Source organism: Felis catus, chromosome B2, assembly GCF_018350175.1.
Source record: "Felis catus isolate Fca126 chromosome B2, F.catus_Fca126_mat1.0, whole genome shotgun sequence".
NCBI lineage: Eukaryota > Metazoa > Chordata > Mammalia > Carnivora > Felidae > Felis > Felis catus.
Genome location: NC_058372.1, coordinates 26,853,511 through 26,872,466, shown reverse-complemented (window position 1 = coordinate 26,872,466; position 18,956 = coordinate 26,853,511). Strand labels below are relative to the sequence as shown.

At 41.8% G+C, this 18,956-nt stretch overlaps 1 protein-coding gene across 3 annotated transcripts in view; it reads right to left on the bottom strand.

Annotated features, from left to right (window-relative positions):
* The window catches only part of GMDS (GDP-mannose 4,6-dehydratase), a 629,071-nt gene that overhangs the window by 66,036 nt on the left and 544,079 nt on the right, over window positions 1-18,956 (bottom strand). The window contains exon 11 of one of the 3 annotated variants that reach the window (XM_045057197.1): window positions 17,437-17,470. The exons of the other annotated variants lie outside the window; for them this stretch is intronic. Coding sequence (XP_044913132.1) covers window positions 17,452-17,470 — 19 coding nt within the window. The 3' untranslated portion in view covers window positions 17,437-17,451. Of the gene's footprint in view, window positions 1-17,436; window positions 17,471-18,956 lie in introns of those variants that run through there. 3 annotated transcript variants of the gene reach the window in all.

The following is an 18,956-nucleotide window of genomic DNA, read 5'->3' as shown; positions in this document are numbered from 1 at the left end:
TTAATTATGTTTCCTATTTCAGAAGAGTAAGGGGTAACAGTGATATACAGGAAACAGATTTTCTAAATGCTAGATACTATTACAGAGAGTTCTCCCATGAAGTAGCAGACAATGTCTAATATGTCAGTCCTTCCTTGAAGTCTACATCGACACGTTTGGCCGTGACAAGTAGAATGTGGAAGTAGCTGTTGACAGTACTGCCAAGCTTATGAACAGTAGATGTGTGCTTTTCCCTGTAAGGTCCCTGTGCTAGGGAACCCGCCCTGTCACTCTCAGATTGTGGCACCTCCTCTTTGGGTCCCATGTGCACCTCTTCTGGCTTAAATACAATAGCTGGCACCCAGTGACTCAACCATGAGAACAAAGAGTGCTGAGGAGAAGCCCATGGGTCTGTGAGCAAGCTGAACCTGACTGAAAACTATCATGCACTTTTTTTTTTTTGAGTTGAAGCTTTGACAAAAAAAAAAAAATAATGCAGGAGGAAATGAGAGGACACGATTTAATCCACCTGTATCAATTTAGATGATAAAGCTATAGGCAGACACATCTTTGCACACAGAGAAAAAGGAAGGAGAACAGGAAAGTAGGAAAGGCAGAAGCAGACACATTCGGAAAAGGATGATCATATTCCATGATCTTGGTTCAGTGCTCTAGAGTTCCTAATGTTTTAAGCAAAAAGGAAAATAACCACAGTGAAATATAATGAGACCTTTTAACCCTGAGGAAGTGACAGCTCATGCTTGGCCTACTTTTACGCATCTGTAATCTGTGTCTTCACAAGAGCATTTCACAAAGAGAGGGGTCTACACCTCTCATTGTATCCCTTCAATACTGGCCAAGGCCAGTGTTCAACTGGCTGCTCTGCAATGGGTCATACAAGTTGCTAATCCTTATAAAACCAGCTGAAGAACCATTTCCCCAACCCCTCCCAAGAATTTTCTTCAGTTTTTTGCTAATGATGGCTACTTGAATTTGCTTTGTTTCTTTTTCACTAAAGTAACTATTCCTCAAGTTGATGCACCAAATCTTTCTTTAAGAACAACAGAAGGTTTAATAACTATGCATACATTTGTTCAGCACTTTGTCAGGTTACCAACAGCTTCCTAAACAATACTTCTTTTTTTTTTTTTTTTTTTTTTTTTGAGAGAGAGAGCACAAGTGAGAGAGGGGCCTAGAGAAGGAGAGACAGAATCCCAAGCAGGCTCCAGGCCATCAGTGCACAGCCTAGTTCGGGGCTTGAACTCACAAACTGCAAGATCATGACCTGAGCTGTGATTGAGAGGCAGACACTTAACCAGTTGTGCCACCCAGGTGCTCCCCCAACAATACTTCTATGGCTTTTCAAGACAAGGTAAGGTGGAATGCAGGGAAGGTATTATTATCCTCATTTCACAGATAAGGGAAGTGAGGCTCAGAGGGGTTAAAAAGGTGACTTGGTCTAACTTATATAGCCAGTAGTGGAAGAAGACTACAGTAGTGGAAGAAGACAAAAACCCAGGCATTTTGAAGTGAATCCACTGCCCTCTACTACAGAATGGGTTTATCTCCAATAAAGTAAAAGAATGCGAATGGTGGGAAGGATAGTGGTTAGTATAAAAAAACTTGGATTTAATGTTCTTTAAGGTCATGTGGTAAAAGAACAAGTGTTTGACCTGTGGCTTGGCCTCTTACAAGATCTATGACCCTTGTGTAAAAATGGTCCTTTTAAGTATCCACTTTTGGAGAACAGAAACAATGACAATTAGCTGGTTGCGCTGCAGGGAGAATGAAACAAGCTAGTACACAAAGGGTGCATAGTAGTATGTCTGCCACACAGTAGGTACCCAGTAACATAGGTGCTATTCAAGACTATAACAGCTGTTTTGCTGTGTAAGCCTACCAGCCACAAGTCAGCATATTTACAGTGTCTGTGATTCCTATATATTCCTCGTGAGGTTTAATTAGCATCTCTAAAGAGCATAACTGTGCTTTGATGGCAAGTATCAGTCAAGTTCTACCATCATTACTTCTGCCACCTTGCCCATAAGACCCAGGGGTGGCACATTCACAGCCTTTTCTTTCTTTCTTTCTTTCTTTTCTTTTCTTTTCTTTCTTTCTTTCTTTCTTTCTTTCTTTCTTTCTTTCTTTCTTTCTTTCTTTCTTTCAATTCCTTTTTAAAAAGTGTCTATTTTTGAGAGAGAGAAGAGAGAGAGATAGAGGATCTGAAGCAGGCTCTGCATTGAGAGCACAGGGCCTGATGCGGGGCTGGAGCTCACAAACCATGAGATCATGACCTGAGCTTAAGCTGGATACTTAATGGACTGAACCACCCAGGCACCCGTCATGGCCCTTTCAGTGGGAGTAGGGAATCCATTGGAAATGGACCTGTTGTGTCAGTACCTTAGCTGAACCATTCTGGAAAGGATTTGGGGAAGCTGGATCAGTAACTGAGGTGGCCAATATTTCCCAGTTTACCCAGAACTTTCCCATTTTCAGCATGGCAAACCCTGTGTCCCAAGAACCCCCTCAGTCTTGGGCAAACTGGGATGGGTGGTCACCTTATCAGTCATGGAGACTGAACTAGTAATAAAATAAAATACCTAAGATATTTATAAACAGAGAACAATGCAAAAACCATGGAGCTCTGTGACCTCATGTTCTAAATCAGTGGTTCCCAAAGTGTAGTCCCCAGACCAACACCAGCATTGCCTCAGACCATGTTGGAAGAACAGATTCTGGAGCACCCTGCCAGACCTAATGCCTCACAAGCTCTGGGGATGAAGCCCAGGATTCTGAGTTTTAACATGGGTGATTCTGATGGTCACTCAAGTTCAAAAACAACCACTGGTTTAGAGCATACACAAAAGTTAGACTAGATGCCAAGTAAAATGGAAGCAATGAAAGCTCATGAGAGAAAACTTTTTCCTTTGAACATTTTCATTCACTTCTGATTTTTTAAAATGCTTATTTACTTTGAGAAAGAGAGAGAGAGAGAGAGAGAGATTGTGTGTGTGTGTGTGTGTGTGTGTAGACAGAGAGAATCCCAAGCAAGCTTTGTGCTGTCTGCGCTTGATCTCAGGAACCATAAGATCATGACCGAAGCCGAAATCAAGAGTTGGACTTTTAACTGACTGAACCACTCAGGCTCCTCTACTTCCATCTTTGATTATTCAAATTGAATGGAGAAAATGCTAGAAGAGTGCCTTCTTCTCCCTTGTTCCATAGTAATCCAGTATTACTTGGAGATTATCAAGTGTAAAGTATCTCCAAAAAGTAACATACTGACAAGAAAGACATCTTTAGGCACAAGTCATACATATTACATCATCTGTGGCCACATGTGAGTGCTATTTATTCATGTGTTCTAAAAAGAAAAGGGGAGACAAAGAGATCCTCCTCCCAGCCCAGCACACTAGAATCTAGTTTCCTCTCCTCAGCTGGTGCTCCAGGGCCTGACTCCAGTAATAACAGCCTCCTGGGGAGATTAAAGCCCTGGCAGACACAGCGTATCTTGGTTAATGTATACTTTAGCTTTGTGTATATATGCACATATACACACATTGCAGTATTTATAGATGATATACATGTGAAATATTACTGGAGATGAGGCCTGGGATGGGTGGGCAACACCTATGAAGTCAGGACTGAGATCTTTTACATGCAAACTCAATTTCCCTGAACTGCCCTCCACCTGTGTGGTAAATACACACATGCATCTGTATCAGGAAGAGTCTTCTGTGTCCAGAAAGAGTTGAGTATTTTGTGATGGCCTCTTTTATCTGTGGGGATTTTGCTTATTAGAAAAAATACATGGAATCACCCATCTCCTGACTGTGGAAATGAGATGGTGGGGAGATGAGCTGACTCAGGACTGCTGCTTCAAGTTAGGTCGACAAAGTGGGGTTGAACTGGAGAAGATTGAGCACCACAGCACCTAGCACTGAGAAGGGCAGCGTGCTGGCACCTTCAAGGCCTCATGTCTCCCGTGTGTACAACCTGGGACACAGGGGAGTGTTCTGGTGCAGGTGCCACCTCTGCGGCAGCCTGTGGCCTGGTTTCCTTTTTTTGTGGTAGGGGTGCATATTTCCTTGGGAAGGAGCAGATAAATTACTCCTTAGAATTGTGAATGCTTTCTTGTCACCTGGCCAAATGGAAATTCCAAAAGTATTCTGAGTAGACAGTGACACTAGGATTTGTGCACATACTTGATAACAGCCTATGATAATGGAGTGATAAAAACTCTCAATCCCCATTTTCATGTAAAACTAATGTGTACCTCATAGTTAGGACCCTCAAAAACCATCAACCCCCTGTGCTCTATAGGTTGTATCTATTCTATGTGTATGTCTATGTATTATTTAAAAAGCACAGATCCACACTGTGTTAACTAAGAGAAGTTGCCCTGAGTGTTACAGAAGTGTGGTATTCTGTGCTGCTCTTCTAGTAAGGGACTAGTCAGTTTCTTCCATAAGGAAGAAACAGAAGAGAGAAAAGGAAGATTGCACATCAGGCTGGAAAAATAAGCCTGGGGGGTTATATTTTGAGAATGGAAAGAGAAATAAAGAAAATGGGAGCTGGGAAAATAAAAAGAAGCCAGAGTCAGGGGCTGAGGAGGGCCCTGAGCCCTGGGCAGCTTGGAGGGGCATTCAGAAAGGCCTGGACCCTGGGAGATGTGCTGCAGCGGGGGGGTGGGGGGGTGGGGGGGGCAGAAAGGAAATGCTGCAGTCAGGGAAGTGCAATGTCTTTCCTTGGGCTGCCTAACAAATTCCCACAGAGTAGCAGCTTGAAACAAAATATCCTCTTCCAGTTCTGGGTATTGGCAGGGCTGGTTCCTTCTGGAGGTTTCAGGGGAGGATTGGTTCCCCTGCCTCCTCTGGCTCCCAGGGGCCACTGGTATTCCTTGGCTTACAGCTCCTTCCTCACGTCACTCTGAGACCTGCTTCTGTGATCACAGTTCCTTCTCTGCTCTGATCATCCTGCTTCCCTCTTATAAGGACTTTGTGATTCAGGATAATCTCTCCATCTCACAACCCTTAACCTGATCACACCTGCATGTGCCATGTAAGGTGGCACAGGCACAGGTGCTAGGATTAGGATGGGGACATCTCTGGGAGCCACTATCCTGTGACCCACACAGACCATGGCACACTATGCATTCGCCATGTCTCCTGTCCTCCCTGGTACAGCTAAGGAGCAGATACACCTTCCCTGTGCACAGAAACTGGCTGGCCTGAGGCAATGAGGCCCAGGTGGGGCCCAGAACAGTTCACATGGTCTTCCACCTGTGTAAAAAACTTCTAAAGGTTATTTTTACATTCTTCTCTACAAGGGAGGCCCCCAAATGTGTAAACTGTCCCCACTGTCTATTTTATCCATCTATTCAAAGACTCTCAGTAGAAAACTGTTTAATTTGAAACACAGTTGACCCTTGAAAATGCAAGGTTAGGGGCGTCAACCCCTCCTGCAGTAGAAAATACAAATGTAATTTTTCATTCCCCCCACCCCACCCCCAAAGTTAACTACTAATAGCCTACTGTTGACTGGGAGCCTTACCAATAGTACATACAGTCGATTAACGTATATTTTATATGTCATAAGAATTATATACTGTATTCTTACAATAAAGTAAGGTAGAGAAAAAATAGTTAAGAAAGTCATAAGAAAGAGAAAATACATTTATAGCATTGTATAGTATTTATAAAAAAATATCTGCAGGTAAGTGACACACACACTTCAAATTCAGGTTGTTCAAGGGTCAACTGTACTTTGTATTTAACAGTGTGGCAGAAATTTTAGATTGCTTAGAAATGCAGGCAAAGAAATACTTCTTTAAGGAAAAATCCTCATGCTCCTACTAATTTATCTGAGTATGAGAATTTTTTTTAATCATTTAAGGAAACTTCTCACTTTTATTTGCAACTATTCTTGGAAAGTTCTTTTTTGTTATTTATTTATTTTGAGACAGAGACAGCATGAGCAGGGGCAGAACAGAGAGAGAGAGAGAGAGAGAGGGAGAGAGAGAGAGAGAGGGAGAATCCCACGAAGGATCTGCACCATCTGCACAGAGCCTGGTGTGGGCTCAAACTCGCAAAACTGCGAGATCATGACCTGAGCTGAAATAGAGTCAGATGCTTAACTGAGTGAGTCAACCAGGCACCCCTACTCTTGGTAAGTTTTTATTTTTATATCTGAATTTAATTACTATTTCTGGAAAAACATCAGTAATTCTCTCATTTCATTTTCATACAGTCACAAAAGTTATCAGAAGAAAATTAAAAACAAAAAATTTGATGTACAGATCAAATGGGGCTCCCTAGTACTTCTTAAAGCAGGAGGGGAGGGGAGAGCCTGGAGTACATTTCATAAACTCTAATTATTAGTTTCTTCCTGGGAGCAGGGGTAGGAAAAAAAAAAAGCCTGTTTATAGTCTTTTGGCTCCTAGTACTCTGAATACAGTCTGAAGCTGCATAGGAAGGATTCTATATCACATTTTAAATTCTTATTGGTGGCTCAAATATGGTGACTTAAAGACCGGACATCAGGGGCGCCTGGGTGGCTCAGTGGTTGGGCGTCCGACTTCCACTCAGGTCAGGATCTCGCGGTCCCTGAGTTTGAGCCCCGCGTCCGGCTCTGTGCTGACTGCTCAGAACCTGGAGCCTGTTTCAGATTCTGTGTCTCCCTCTCTCTCTGACCCTCCCCCGTTCATGCTCTGTCTCTCTCTGCCTCAAAAATAAATAAACATTAAAAAAAAAAAAAAAAAGACCGGACATCAGAGATGTTGATTTGAGAAGAAACATAGCAACATCATAGGAGAATGGTATCTGTTTTTTGTGTGTTTTGCAGAAGTGAGCGCTTTTGTCTGATGCATGTTCTATACAACAGATGGAGGCGCTAGCACAAAACTCGCCAAGGCCACTCCTCTCCATCTGTGGGTCGCGTCCTGCAGGAGTCACTGTCCATCACTGGACTCCAGGTGCATATATGCCCTAGATGCAAAAATCCACCCCAGCCTCGGTCTTGAAATCTGAGACTATTACTGTATTTTAAAAGATAACTGACAAACAGCAGCAGGAGTCAAAGAGAGGGGTCAGCCGTAACTTATCCTATTCATAAATCAGAATAGCAAAGTATAGGATCCTGGGCCGACGCTCTGGTGACAATGCCAGAGAAATTGGCTGTGGCCCTTTAAAAGGAGGGCAGTCGGGGGAGGGTGAATAGTGATGTTTAGGTTTAGGAAGCTTTAGGTGATCAATTGTGCAATGACTAGAGATGCTCCTTCACATACTTACAGTTCATTTCTTTGTTAACTCCATTTTCCCTCCCTCCTTCCATCCATTATAGTGGAGTACATCATTCTGTCCAAAGGGATGAACTATATTTGTTAAGCTTTGGATTATAATGAACTAACCTTAATTCTTCACAGAAATTGTATTTATCATTCAAAAACACAGGTAACCCTTCTTTCATTGTGAATGTTTCAGGTATTGTTTTCCCATGGCAAATGAAATAAAAATGATGGAAGTCCTGTCTTTTGATTCCGATTTCTCTAGAAAGCACTCCTTCCCTACCTGATTACTCCCTCCTGATGGGTTTTCAGGTCTAAAACCCACGTCTACTTTGACAGTCTTTCCTTCATCGACAGAGTAACTTCTTCCCTTAATTAAGGCAATTTTTGAGCATAAAGATATGTCTGTACAATTTAAAGAATATATATTCAAATTTATAAGAAATTAATCTTATTTTCTCTTATGGTCTTTGTCTTTGTGAAACAGAATTAAAAATAAGATAATTTATTCCATTCCATTTTCTTACATTAGGCCATTAAGTCTAAGGTCAGTGGGGCAGAAGCCTTATTAATTTTAAATTATATGTACATCTATATAAATACTTATAAATGAGTTTCTTCCTTTTCACACCTCTATAAATATTTCTTCCATTTCTATAAGCTTAAAGTAATGTCTTAAAATGAATTAGTTTTACTTACCTATGATGGATAAGACAAATAATTTTATTTGAGTAAAACATGTTCTGATTCAAAGAGAAAGGGTTTTTCCAAAGTGGCTACAAGCAGGTTCACAAATGTAGCAGTTTGCCGTTTATAGGGAGACGTGATGTTATGAAATGTCAGATGTCCAAGATTTTTGAGATGGGGGTGTGAGAGATTCTTTTAAAATGACACATAGCTCTCTGGGGTATTACTGAACTTGAAATTGGAATCTCCCCTTTAAGACCAGATAGACACTGAAGAAAGGTAACACAAGAGCTGTTTTCTCAGCAATGCCTGACTTAATGTCCTGTTTTAACAAGAGTAGCCTGGGTTTGACTTTTTGTAAAGGTATACGTTAATCCAGGCACTGATAGAGAATCTTTAATAGAACTAAAGACATTTAGGGCAGTAGAAACTCCTGGTCTGGCTCCTTGGTTTGACAGGTGAGGACACTGAGGCACAGCAAAGCTAGAAAAACACACGGTAGCAGAACCAGGACTAAAACATTAAAAAGCTTGATTAAAAATACCCTTTGCCCACTTAAGAGGTTAATGTACTGACCCCTTTCTTAACAACACTGATCCTTGTTATGTTTTATAATTATATGTGGGCGGTGAGCCAGTCCTAAGGAGCACTAGAAAGGGTAACACTAGATGTACTGAATCTTGCTCCTTAGGGAGGAACAAAAATGCCTCTGAGAGAAGCCACAATGAAGACAAACACCTGTGCATTCGTTCTTTGTCATTCTCTGTTCCCTCTCCCCGTCCCCTAGCCAAGGTGTTATTAACAGCACTGTCAGTCACGGTGGCGTCAGCCTGTGGAGTGGGGAGTGACAGCCTTTAAAAGCTTCCAGGGGTAAGTTTCTGCAGGTTTCCAGGCTGATGCCTTTAAGCCATAAGCACTCAGGGTCTTAGAGCTCAAGAACGTGGTGTTGCAGATAACCACACAGCCTCACTGCCCTGCTAGTGACCCTGAGGGAAATCACTTCTCTATGAAAGATAATTTCTTCTCTGTGACAACACCACCCTGGTCTTCACTGAGAAAAGATCAACTGTGTTGACTTATGACTGCTGGTTTTTGACATCACTACCCTCGGAGGATTTCCTAACGCAGTTGGACAGGAGCCCAAATGTGCAAAGACAGGTTGAAGTGATGAACATAGCGCATGCCCCAAGTTATAGCTGCAGCGGTGCATTTTGGCTGAGAAAGATGGAATCTTTCCTCAGCACAACAAGGAGAGTGCATGTGTCATGGATTCTTTCTGTGATAGCTGCTCTTGAACAACAGAGCTGGCAGACATGCAGGGCATGGAGGGGGAAACTGTGAGCAAGTACAGAGTCCTGCTTCCCTCCCTCTCCCTCTCGTTCTCCCTCTCCTTTCCCCTCCCTCCCCCTCTCTCTTACCTCCCACTCTCCCTTCTGCTTCTCCCTCCCTCTCTTTTCCTCAGGGAGAGCAGACATTTTAACTGATAGTTTGTAAATAGTGTTAAGGCAGGCAGTTGCTACCTGAGTTCACCTTTCTTCAGTTCCATTCCAAACTGATAATGCAACATATCTGAACATGTCTTGTCATACCAAAAAGGAGTCTGTAGCTCAAGTATTTAGGAACTTTCATTCACAATTTTCTTAAAGATTGCTTTTGCATATGGCTTTCTCTGTACTGGGTAGAAATTCATTAATTGCTATTTTGTATAAAGACATACAACCCTCTTTACCACACCTGGTAAGTCAGTGCACAGCAAGCCAGCCAGTCTCCCTGGGTGTGTCTGTCGGCACCTCTGTGGCCACACTCTGCCCCAGCAGGGAGAAGAAAAGGAGACACTGAAGATCCTCCTGGGCATCACACTGCCATTCAAGAGGCCCAAGACAGAACTGTGGTTTTGAGCATCTCATAACCCTCCCCTGGTTCACAACGAGTGACAGAAGCTACAATGCCAAGGCTTTTTTATTTTTTTCCCCATTTGTGGTACTGTTCAGTTGTGTCTGTCTCTTCCATAATTTGATGTTTAGATCCAGGTTTAGGCCTTGAACATTTCTGTTCTCCTTTTCTTTCACTTTTGATATACGTTTCTTGTAAAAATGAGTTTAAAAACATGGTTCTCCCACGTGAGAGATGTGTTTCTGAATGTTGGTGCACCCTGACTTTCTAAGGCCCATCACTCACAGTATTAATTACCTATCATCTGTCAGTCACAGTGACAGGCACTGTGAAGATACAATAGCAAGACAAGACATGGTTCTCGACTCTAACAAGTTAACGTTTTTGCTAAGGGGACAAGATAAACACTAATGATATAATCAGCCAACAATACAAGGTTGTCTACAAGGATTAAATTCTGTGCTTCTCCATCAAAAGGAAAATGAACATTACAGTGGGTAGGGTGAGCCTGAGCAAAGGCACAGAAAATTCCAGGAGGGGGCATTTGTAGGGGTGAGGGGACCACCCTGCCTGGTGAAGAGGATTTGTGGACCAACAGGGAAATGTGAAGGCTGGGCAGACTAGCGCAGGCTCCATGAGATAGGCAATTGGGAACCACTACAGGTAACAGGCAAGAATGTGCTTATGAAGAAGGAAGGTCGAGATGGTTTGCTGAAGGAAGAGGATGAAGCAGGGAGACTGCCAGAAAGAAACTCAGGAAATTAAAGGAACACCCCAGAGAGGAAGAGGGCCTGGATAGATGGATGGGGAAGATAAAAATATCTGCCTCATAAGGTTACTGAAAAGACTCAATGAAAAATGCACAAGGTGTGCTCTGCATAGTGACTACTTTATAATATGTGCCCAGTAAATACTACGCTAGAACTATTGTGCTTATTATTATTTCCATGTATGAGAAGAGAAATAAACAAACAGAAAGTGAATAAATAAAACATAGCCCTGCCCGCGCATGCTTTGTGAACTAATATTAGGGCTATCCGTCTATGAAAACCATTCTTCTGTCATTTGAGAGGGGTTGATACACATTTGTTCAACCTAAAAAGTATCTTTGAAACAGAATTAAAAAAATGTTTATTTATTTTTAAGAGAGAGAGAGAGAGAGAGAGAGACAGATTGTGAGCAGAGGAGGGGCAGAGAGAGGGACACAGAATCCGAAGCAGGCTCCAGGCTCTGAGCTGTCAGCACAAAGGCCAAAAACGGGGCTTGAACTCACAAACCGTGAGATCATGACCTGAGCTGAAGTTGGACACTTAACCTACTGAACTACCCATGTGCCCCTGAAACTGGATTATTAAATGGCTTTGGTATTAAAACATTTAATGATAAAACTCATGGTTAAAATGCAGGACAATGGGGATGCCTGGGTGTATGTGTCTGGCAAGGCACTGGGTATACAAATGGAACAAAACACCTTCCCTATACTTACAGAGCTTAAAATACTGTGGCGGAAAGAGATGCAGAAACCAGCAATTAGGACACAGGTGTGCAATTCCTTATGCGAAAGCTTTGGGGAGCATTGTGGAATTGAGATAGTTTGGCTTCCAGAAAGACAACATGACAGATGTAGCACACACAAGTGAACGTTGCCCTGGTCTGTCTGGGCCACCCTATTTATACCTGTCCTGAGGTTGCATCTGGCCAGTGCCCCTTTTTTACTGTCAGAAATTGTATAACGAATACAGTTACCCTAATCCCATCTTTCTTAACACTCCTGGCAATGCCTGAGAAGCACCCCATAATCAAACGCATTCAGATTTCTTCAGCAAAATTAAAATCTCTTTAGCAAAAGAGGTGTGAAATTATGAATATTCACACTAAATGGTATAAAGACAGACTGTAAATAGTCCTTTGTCCATTCAGGCCAGATTGTGCTGCCATGTGGGTTATGAGAAACATTTGATTTTTCCAGAGCTTTCTGAACTTTGAAATCCTGGGCAAGAGGCTGTGGGCTGTGTAGAGTGGTAGGCAACACCTTCTGAGAAGTGCAGGCATTACAGAAGAATGGCAGAGGGAACACTTTGCTCAGTGTTGGGAAGTTGAGGGAGCTTCCCAGAAGAACTACTGGTGAGCTTGAGACCTGAGGGAGGAGGAGAGTTAGCTGAAGGAGCGTTTGGGAATGGGGTGGGCAGAGGGAAGGGATGTCATATCCTGGGAGGTGGCATCCCCAGTCACCCCAGGGCTGGAGCCAGACAGTAACAGAAGGGCAGGCAGTGAGGAAGGGAGGCCATTGTAAGCAAAGGGGTGCATCTGGAAGGCCTGAGGCTGGGAGGAACAAGGTCAGATCTTCACTTTCAAAAGAAGATTGTGGCAGTTTTGCACTGATAACTCTGAGGAAGGGCCAGGGAAGGGATGAAAGCAGGAGGTGAAGCTGGCTGCACTGGAGGGGGTGATACACTCAAGGGCCCTTCAGGAAGCGGGCTCAAAGGTTTGCTAGATGTAGGAGGCCATGAAGAAAAGGGTGAAGCCCAGGGAAACATACAGGTTTTCCTGTTCACTTGTTCTAACCTGAGGCCCTATGAAAAATACTTGTCTTTTTCCTCATGCTTTTCTTTATGTTAACTGATGAGAACATCTCTGGGATCTGTGACTGACATTTTTTACTTTCCATTTTAAGGTAATATATGTTCATCAGCAAATATTTAGAAAATACAGTACATTAGAGGGAAAGACCCCTTAAAGGTCTATCATCAAAACACAGTCAGTGTTAACATTTGTGCTGGAAAGAGGCCTGAACACAAGAGAAGTCTGAAGAATGTGGCTAAATGTTTATTTCCTTCTAACTTTTTCTTACTGTTCTTATATGGTAGCGATCATACTGTTTGTCCATTTTCAATACTACTTTTCTTATTCAACATTTTATCTCAAACAAGTCTGAATGAATGCAGCTTTTAAAGGCTTTGGTGCCTTATGTCAATTTGAAGTATCCTACACAATTAACTTTTATGATTGAATATTATGCTGTCCAACAGATCTCTAAGCCCTAAGGAAATTATTTTAAAGGAAAACACTCATGACAATATTATAGGGAAGGCAAGGAAGTGTTTGGCATCTCTTACTAGGTCCTAGTTTCTAACTTTCCAAATTCTCTTGCTGTCAGCTGAACTGGGCATGGAAACATTTATAACTGGTGGTTTGTGGATAGCAGAGTAGTATTTTAGCAGTTAAATGAATCTCAAGTTTCAGTACTTCTCCAATGTTGTTTACCCAAAATTTCAATATTATTATTGGTTGGGAATAGAAGGAATTAAAATTACATCTCCATTGTGCCCACCAGAACCACGTCTCTGTTAACCATACTTTTATGTGACTTCAAGAAAGCAAAACCAACTTATAAGGTTTTGGGGGTCAAAACATGGGCCAAAAAGATTGTGATTTTTCAAAATACCTATCTTTCCATTCATCTATCTATTGCTGAAAAATACTTCTGGGTCTCACAGAAGGAGGAGAAGAGACTTTAAAGATAGACTGAATAGCCACGAAGTTCAGAGAAGTAAAGAGAGGACAACTTTCTTAAGGGCTCTGTTCCAGAGCACCGTTATCTTGTCCAGGAGGGAGGTACTGGACCGAAGTGCCCTCTGTGTCTCCCAGGGCAGCCCTCAGAGTGACCACACACAACTCTGACTAGAGGAACATCTGTTGGGCATCCATCCTTCCCTACCCATCCACCCCACTCTTCCCGAAAGACCCATGTCATTAGCACCTAGATTTGGAATTCAGAACGAGTGCTTCCATAGAAAAACAATGTTATATATGGTAATTAAGTACAGTTAAAATATTTTTATTAGTGTTTTCAATACGTTATTGGGAAGATAGGTGTTTGTTGGGCAGGGCTGGGCCCTAATATTATTTAAAACATGTGTTACGGGAGGAAAATCATTTTGAATATGAACTCTGTTACTACACTAAAGATTTCACAAAATAGCCTATGCCCTTACTTGTGACAGAGGTAATTATATTTTCTTAAACATTTTATGGAATAAGGTGTAAATAAATGAAATAAGAATAAACAAATACACTGTTCACCCAATTTTAATGGCAGAGAGAGGAAATAACCAGAAGTGCCAAGTGGGAAAGGTACCCATCCACACCTTCCTAAGGCCTCAGGGGCCATAAAGAGTGAGCCATTTGTTCGCCATTCACAGAAAGTGTGTGAAACAAAACATGGCATCCTTATATATCTCACAGGTAAGGAGGAAATAACTAGAAGGCTATAACTCTGTAGATGCTGGAAATGTCACTCTTTTGCATTCCCAGCAATCTGTGGGGCATGTTCAGAGAAGCAGAAAGGTGGAGGAAGGGGGAAGGGGGGCCTGAGGAGTGGGCTTACAGTCGGAACCCCTCTGGGGGCATTGTCGGTACAGTGACAGTGACAAGAACAAACATGCCACATGGGGTGGGTCCAAATCTGAACTGCTCAGGGATAAAGAAGTAGCTGTGCAATGAAGTATGGTAATAATAATACAGTTTAGATATGAAGAAGGTGTTGGGGAGAAAGTCCCATTGCATCAGATAAGTGGTCCATAAAATGGTTTAGATATTGGCAAAAACAGGTTTGGTTTCCTCCTAAACTATGGCTATTATAAATCCTTTGGTATATTCCTTTAAAAATTATTAAAATTATTAAAATATTCCTTTTAAATTAAAATCTAGTAGTCTACTCTAAGAATTCTAAGGGCACATTAAAGAAAAAATAGTGACTGCCAGGTGGGCTTTTGGGCCTTGCTAACATTCCCTTGAGCCCCAGGGGAAGAGCAAAAAGCCACTAGGGTCACATCTTATTATGCTGTATCTCGGTGGCTTTGATTTTTCTTTTAAACCTAAACCAGAAGCACTCCTCAAAAAGACTTTTTTACATGGTAAGTAAAATGTGAGCCAGTCACACACTAAAAGGACAAAGAGCCATTGTCAGGTAATATGGTGATGCACTCCAGCTGGGCCATTGCCCCTCCCACTTGTAGACAATTCTTCAGAACCACTGGGGGAGAGCAGCCAAATGAATAATGCTCTCTGATGGCCTGTGAATGGTTCACAGTGCTTCAATTCTGCAGGTAGACAGGACAGGTTTACGTCCTCTGAACATATCACCGGACTCTGCCTGCTGGGTTTATAGTTTCAGACCATTAAGTAGGTGCAAACCCACTCACTGCAACAAAGAAAAGCTGCACTGAGAAAAGGCCAGGGAAGACCTTCACAGAATCACAGTGCTAGCCACCCCTTCTGGTGCCAGAGCTGAGGGGACCTTGGCTGGAACAGACCAAGAGCAGGTGTCCCTGATGGCCAAGGGGTAGAAGGCAAAGTTTTCAGGTGACCTAGAACATATGACCCTGGAGAAAAGGGGGGTAAGGCTTAATGGGGAACCATAGCCTGGAAACCGGCTGGGCCACTACCATACAGTATGACCTTAGGCAAGTCACTCAGCCTTTTGGTGTCCCAGTTTCCCCATCTGAAATGATGATGGAGAAATTAATGCTCCCCAGGCACCTGGAAGAAATAACAATGAAGTTCTGTGCTGGAGAAATCAGAGATGCAAGACAGCAGAGATTGGTCACAGATTCAAAATGGCGGCAAAGGCCAACGCCAAGCAAAGTGATTTTCTGCCTGTTACTCCCCCTCACCCCACAGGGCCCGGAAGAAGCACCTGATGTTTTTAGCTGATTTTCACAACAGCAGACAGAAATGAACAAGTATTGTGGGCCAAGACCTTGAATCTTGCTTTCTAAGGCAAGAACTTGATTCTCTGAGCTGCCCTTACATGGTTTTGAGACACTGCTTATGTCAGAGAAACAAAGGGAAAAGAGGAATTTGTCAACAAATTGTGCTCTAACTATGATTTAAAGTTGGGACCGAGAGTTACGTTTCAAAACCAGAACTTGAAATTTGGGGGTGGAGGGAAAATGTCCCTTCTCTCAATGAAAATGGACTTTAGTTGTAAATCTGTCTAGCTCAACCAGGGCAGAGCACCCAAGAATGAAGAGTTTGCATCTCTAGCAACAGCCTGTGGCTTAACTGCAGAATTATTTCTGGTAATAGTCAATAAAAATTACATATGTATATAAAACAATAACATAAAACTCCAACCGATATAAACTCACTTAATGTAAATGACTTTGGATCTTAAAAAACTGTTTTTATATTGCCTAAATCCCTGAAGTCTGAGCCCATGATGTACCTGGAAGCTTCCCAAGAGTCTCTGCTTGTCAACACTATTCCTGCAGAAGTCAGGCTGTTTACCTCCACCATGCCTGTCAAATTGACTTTGTTTCTAAATACTCTACTTTATATTCCCACCTTCCATCAGACAGGAAAGAGCATTTGCATATGTCCATATTCCTGAAAAGCCACATTATGCCTGAGGATACAACTTGGTAAAGAGAATCATTTAAAAGCCAGTCAGATTCTGTGCAGTGTGGACTGAAGCTCCTGTTGGCCACATGGGTTGAGCTGGGTAGAGGGACTGTTAATATGGTATGATAAATGCCATCATGAGCATTCAGGGCTAACATAATGTGGTATCCAGCAAGCATCTGTTGGGTGGCTGTGCTGGATAGTCACCTGAAGAAGTTGTCTTGCAAACCTGGTTCAGTCCTTCATCTCAGTGTTTACAAATACCTGACACATTTCCTCTGTTTATAATTCTGTGACCATGACCTATTCTCTAATCCTCTCCAACACCTAGAAACAGACTCCAGGATCAAGAGAGAAAATTTCAAGAATTCAGAGGTTTGGGGCTTCACAGCAGATACAGAGGAGGTCGACTAATTCAGCCAAATTAATTCAGATTCCTCGTTAGAGAGGTTTTCTTTGATAATAACCACATCAATTTATACTAAGATGGTATCTTTGGTCATAAAATGTCAACATGTTTCACAAACATTAACTTAGCCTTCTAGTACCTCTGTGTAGGTTAACATAATCACCCTTCATTTAGAAGACAAGGACACTGAGATGATGTTAAGGTTGTAGATAGCTAAACATAACCTTCTGAAGCTGCATTCTATCTCAACTCCTAATTATCTAACCAGAGTGTTTTTCCTTGGTGTTTCCTTTGGATGAATAAACTAATATCATTGTCAATGGTTTCCATAAAAAACAATAACTGCAAAAACATTTCTAACCTATTGTCTATAGTGGGAGTTGAGGCACAAAATGTCACCTACACAGATAGAAGTTCCAAAAGAAATAATGACTTATCCCCTCATGTTTAAAAACAAATACATGCTTTACTTTTAAGTCTGTGATGCAGACCACAAAATATAAAGGAATCAGAAATGAAGTTTAGCTACCTGGAAAATTTATAAAGATGGAGGAAGGAGGAAAGAAAAGAGGTTGAATTATTTAAAAAAAAAAGAGCAACATCATGAAAATGCAGAAAAGGAGAGGAGAGTATTTCTAGGAAGCAATGGGTTGTTTAGTTTGGATTTCAAGATTGGTGGGTAGTGAAACAATATAAATATTCAGCTGGGGAGGGTTGAGGACAGAGTGATGTGAATCAAAATGACTGACAAATGTACATCAACATATGGGGACAATGATGCAGATGTGTGAAGTTATTTCTGTTGCAGAAAGCTGGAAGGCAATGGTCCTTACATCCATGCTTATCCCAAAGTGATGAAACAGTATAAGACTATGCAGAACCAAGTCACAAATGTAAAACTGATAAATTAGAAGAAATATGCCCATAGTAGATGCTCTAAATGGACAAGAAACTGAATTTTGTTTTATATTTTTCCAGACAAACCCAAGTGACAGGAGATGAAGCGCCACCCTTTTCATAAATACATTAAAGAAAACCATGATTAAAACTACTCTCTTACCTACCACTGTCCTTATGGGATAAGAAATATCCTGGTTTTATGAATGGACTCTAGCATTTTATCTTTTCAGTTCCTTTTTGGATCAGTTGGTGGTTGCTCAGCACCATATGTGATGACTGGGTGCGAGCCTTTGCCGCTCCTGGGCACCCACCACCCGCCCACACTGGGATCGGATGTGTGGGCATTGTTTGTTCAGCGTCTACTCCCTTAGGCTGCACTGCCTCCCACTACCCTCCCTCACCAGCTGAAAGAGGAGACAATGCATTGGTATCAACAGCCATCCCACCTTTAGGGCAAGTGGGAGGTGCTGATTCATGAAGAGAATATTTCATATCACCAATAGAAAAATAGGCTTTAGATCCATGGACTTCCCTCCCCCCAACCTTCACACTACATTTTACAGATGTGCTAAACTGTGAAAATGGCTTCTCTCTCATCTCAACCTGGCAGCACGCAAAACAAAGTCTTCAAAAAAGAACTGTTTTGATCCACATTCTCCCTCTTTTCTGATCCATTGATCCACAATTTTTAGCAAGAGAGCCATACTCAATCAGACCCACGTCTCCTCCGTTGGGAAACACAATATTAAAAAAATTATATTTTATATACTTGTTTTAGAAAGTAGGTCTGAAGCTTATTCCATTGCATCTGACTGTATTTTTTACCAAAATGGCTGCACAAAGAGGAATACAATGCAAGCCTTAATAGGAAAATCTTCTCTGTGAGTCCAATGCTTATTTCAGAATTAAAAAAAATATTGTTCTAAATGACTATTACCTTTCTTACACAATCATATATTTAAATTTTAGTCTTCATTTAAAAAAAAAAACAGGAAAACACTGGAGGTTTAAGTGAGGGGGAGATAACATGCCATTAGGTTTCTGGTAGACTTTGGCTCCACAGTTAAAGTACCAGTCATTGTAGCTATTTACTGATCTATGCTTATCACTTTTTTATTCAAAAAGTTTTGGAGATGAAGTAGCAGAGGAACACATGCAATGCACAAAGCCAAAAGAACAGCTGAGCGTCTCTTATGCCGTATAATACTTTGCTCAACACATACAGTCTCAGAGTAGGGAAAAGAAAGATGGTAGCTGCCACCAGGGCATTTCTTATTAGCAGTTCAAAACTGAAAATGCCTCTGTTTGGCAGGTGTACTTTTCTTAGTTAGAAACAACCTAGCATGCCTTTTGCATATGTGATGCTATTGGTGCACTCCCTCCAAGATTTCAAAGACA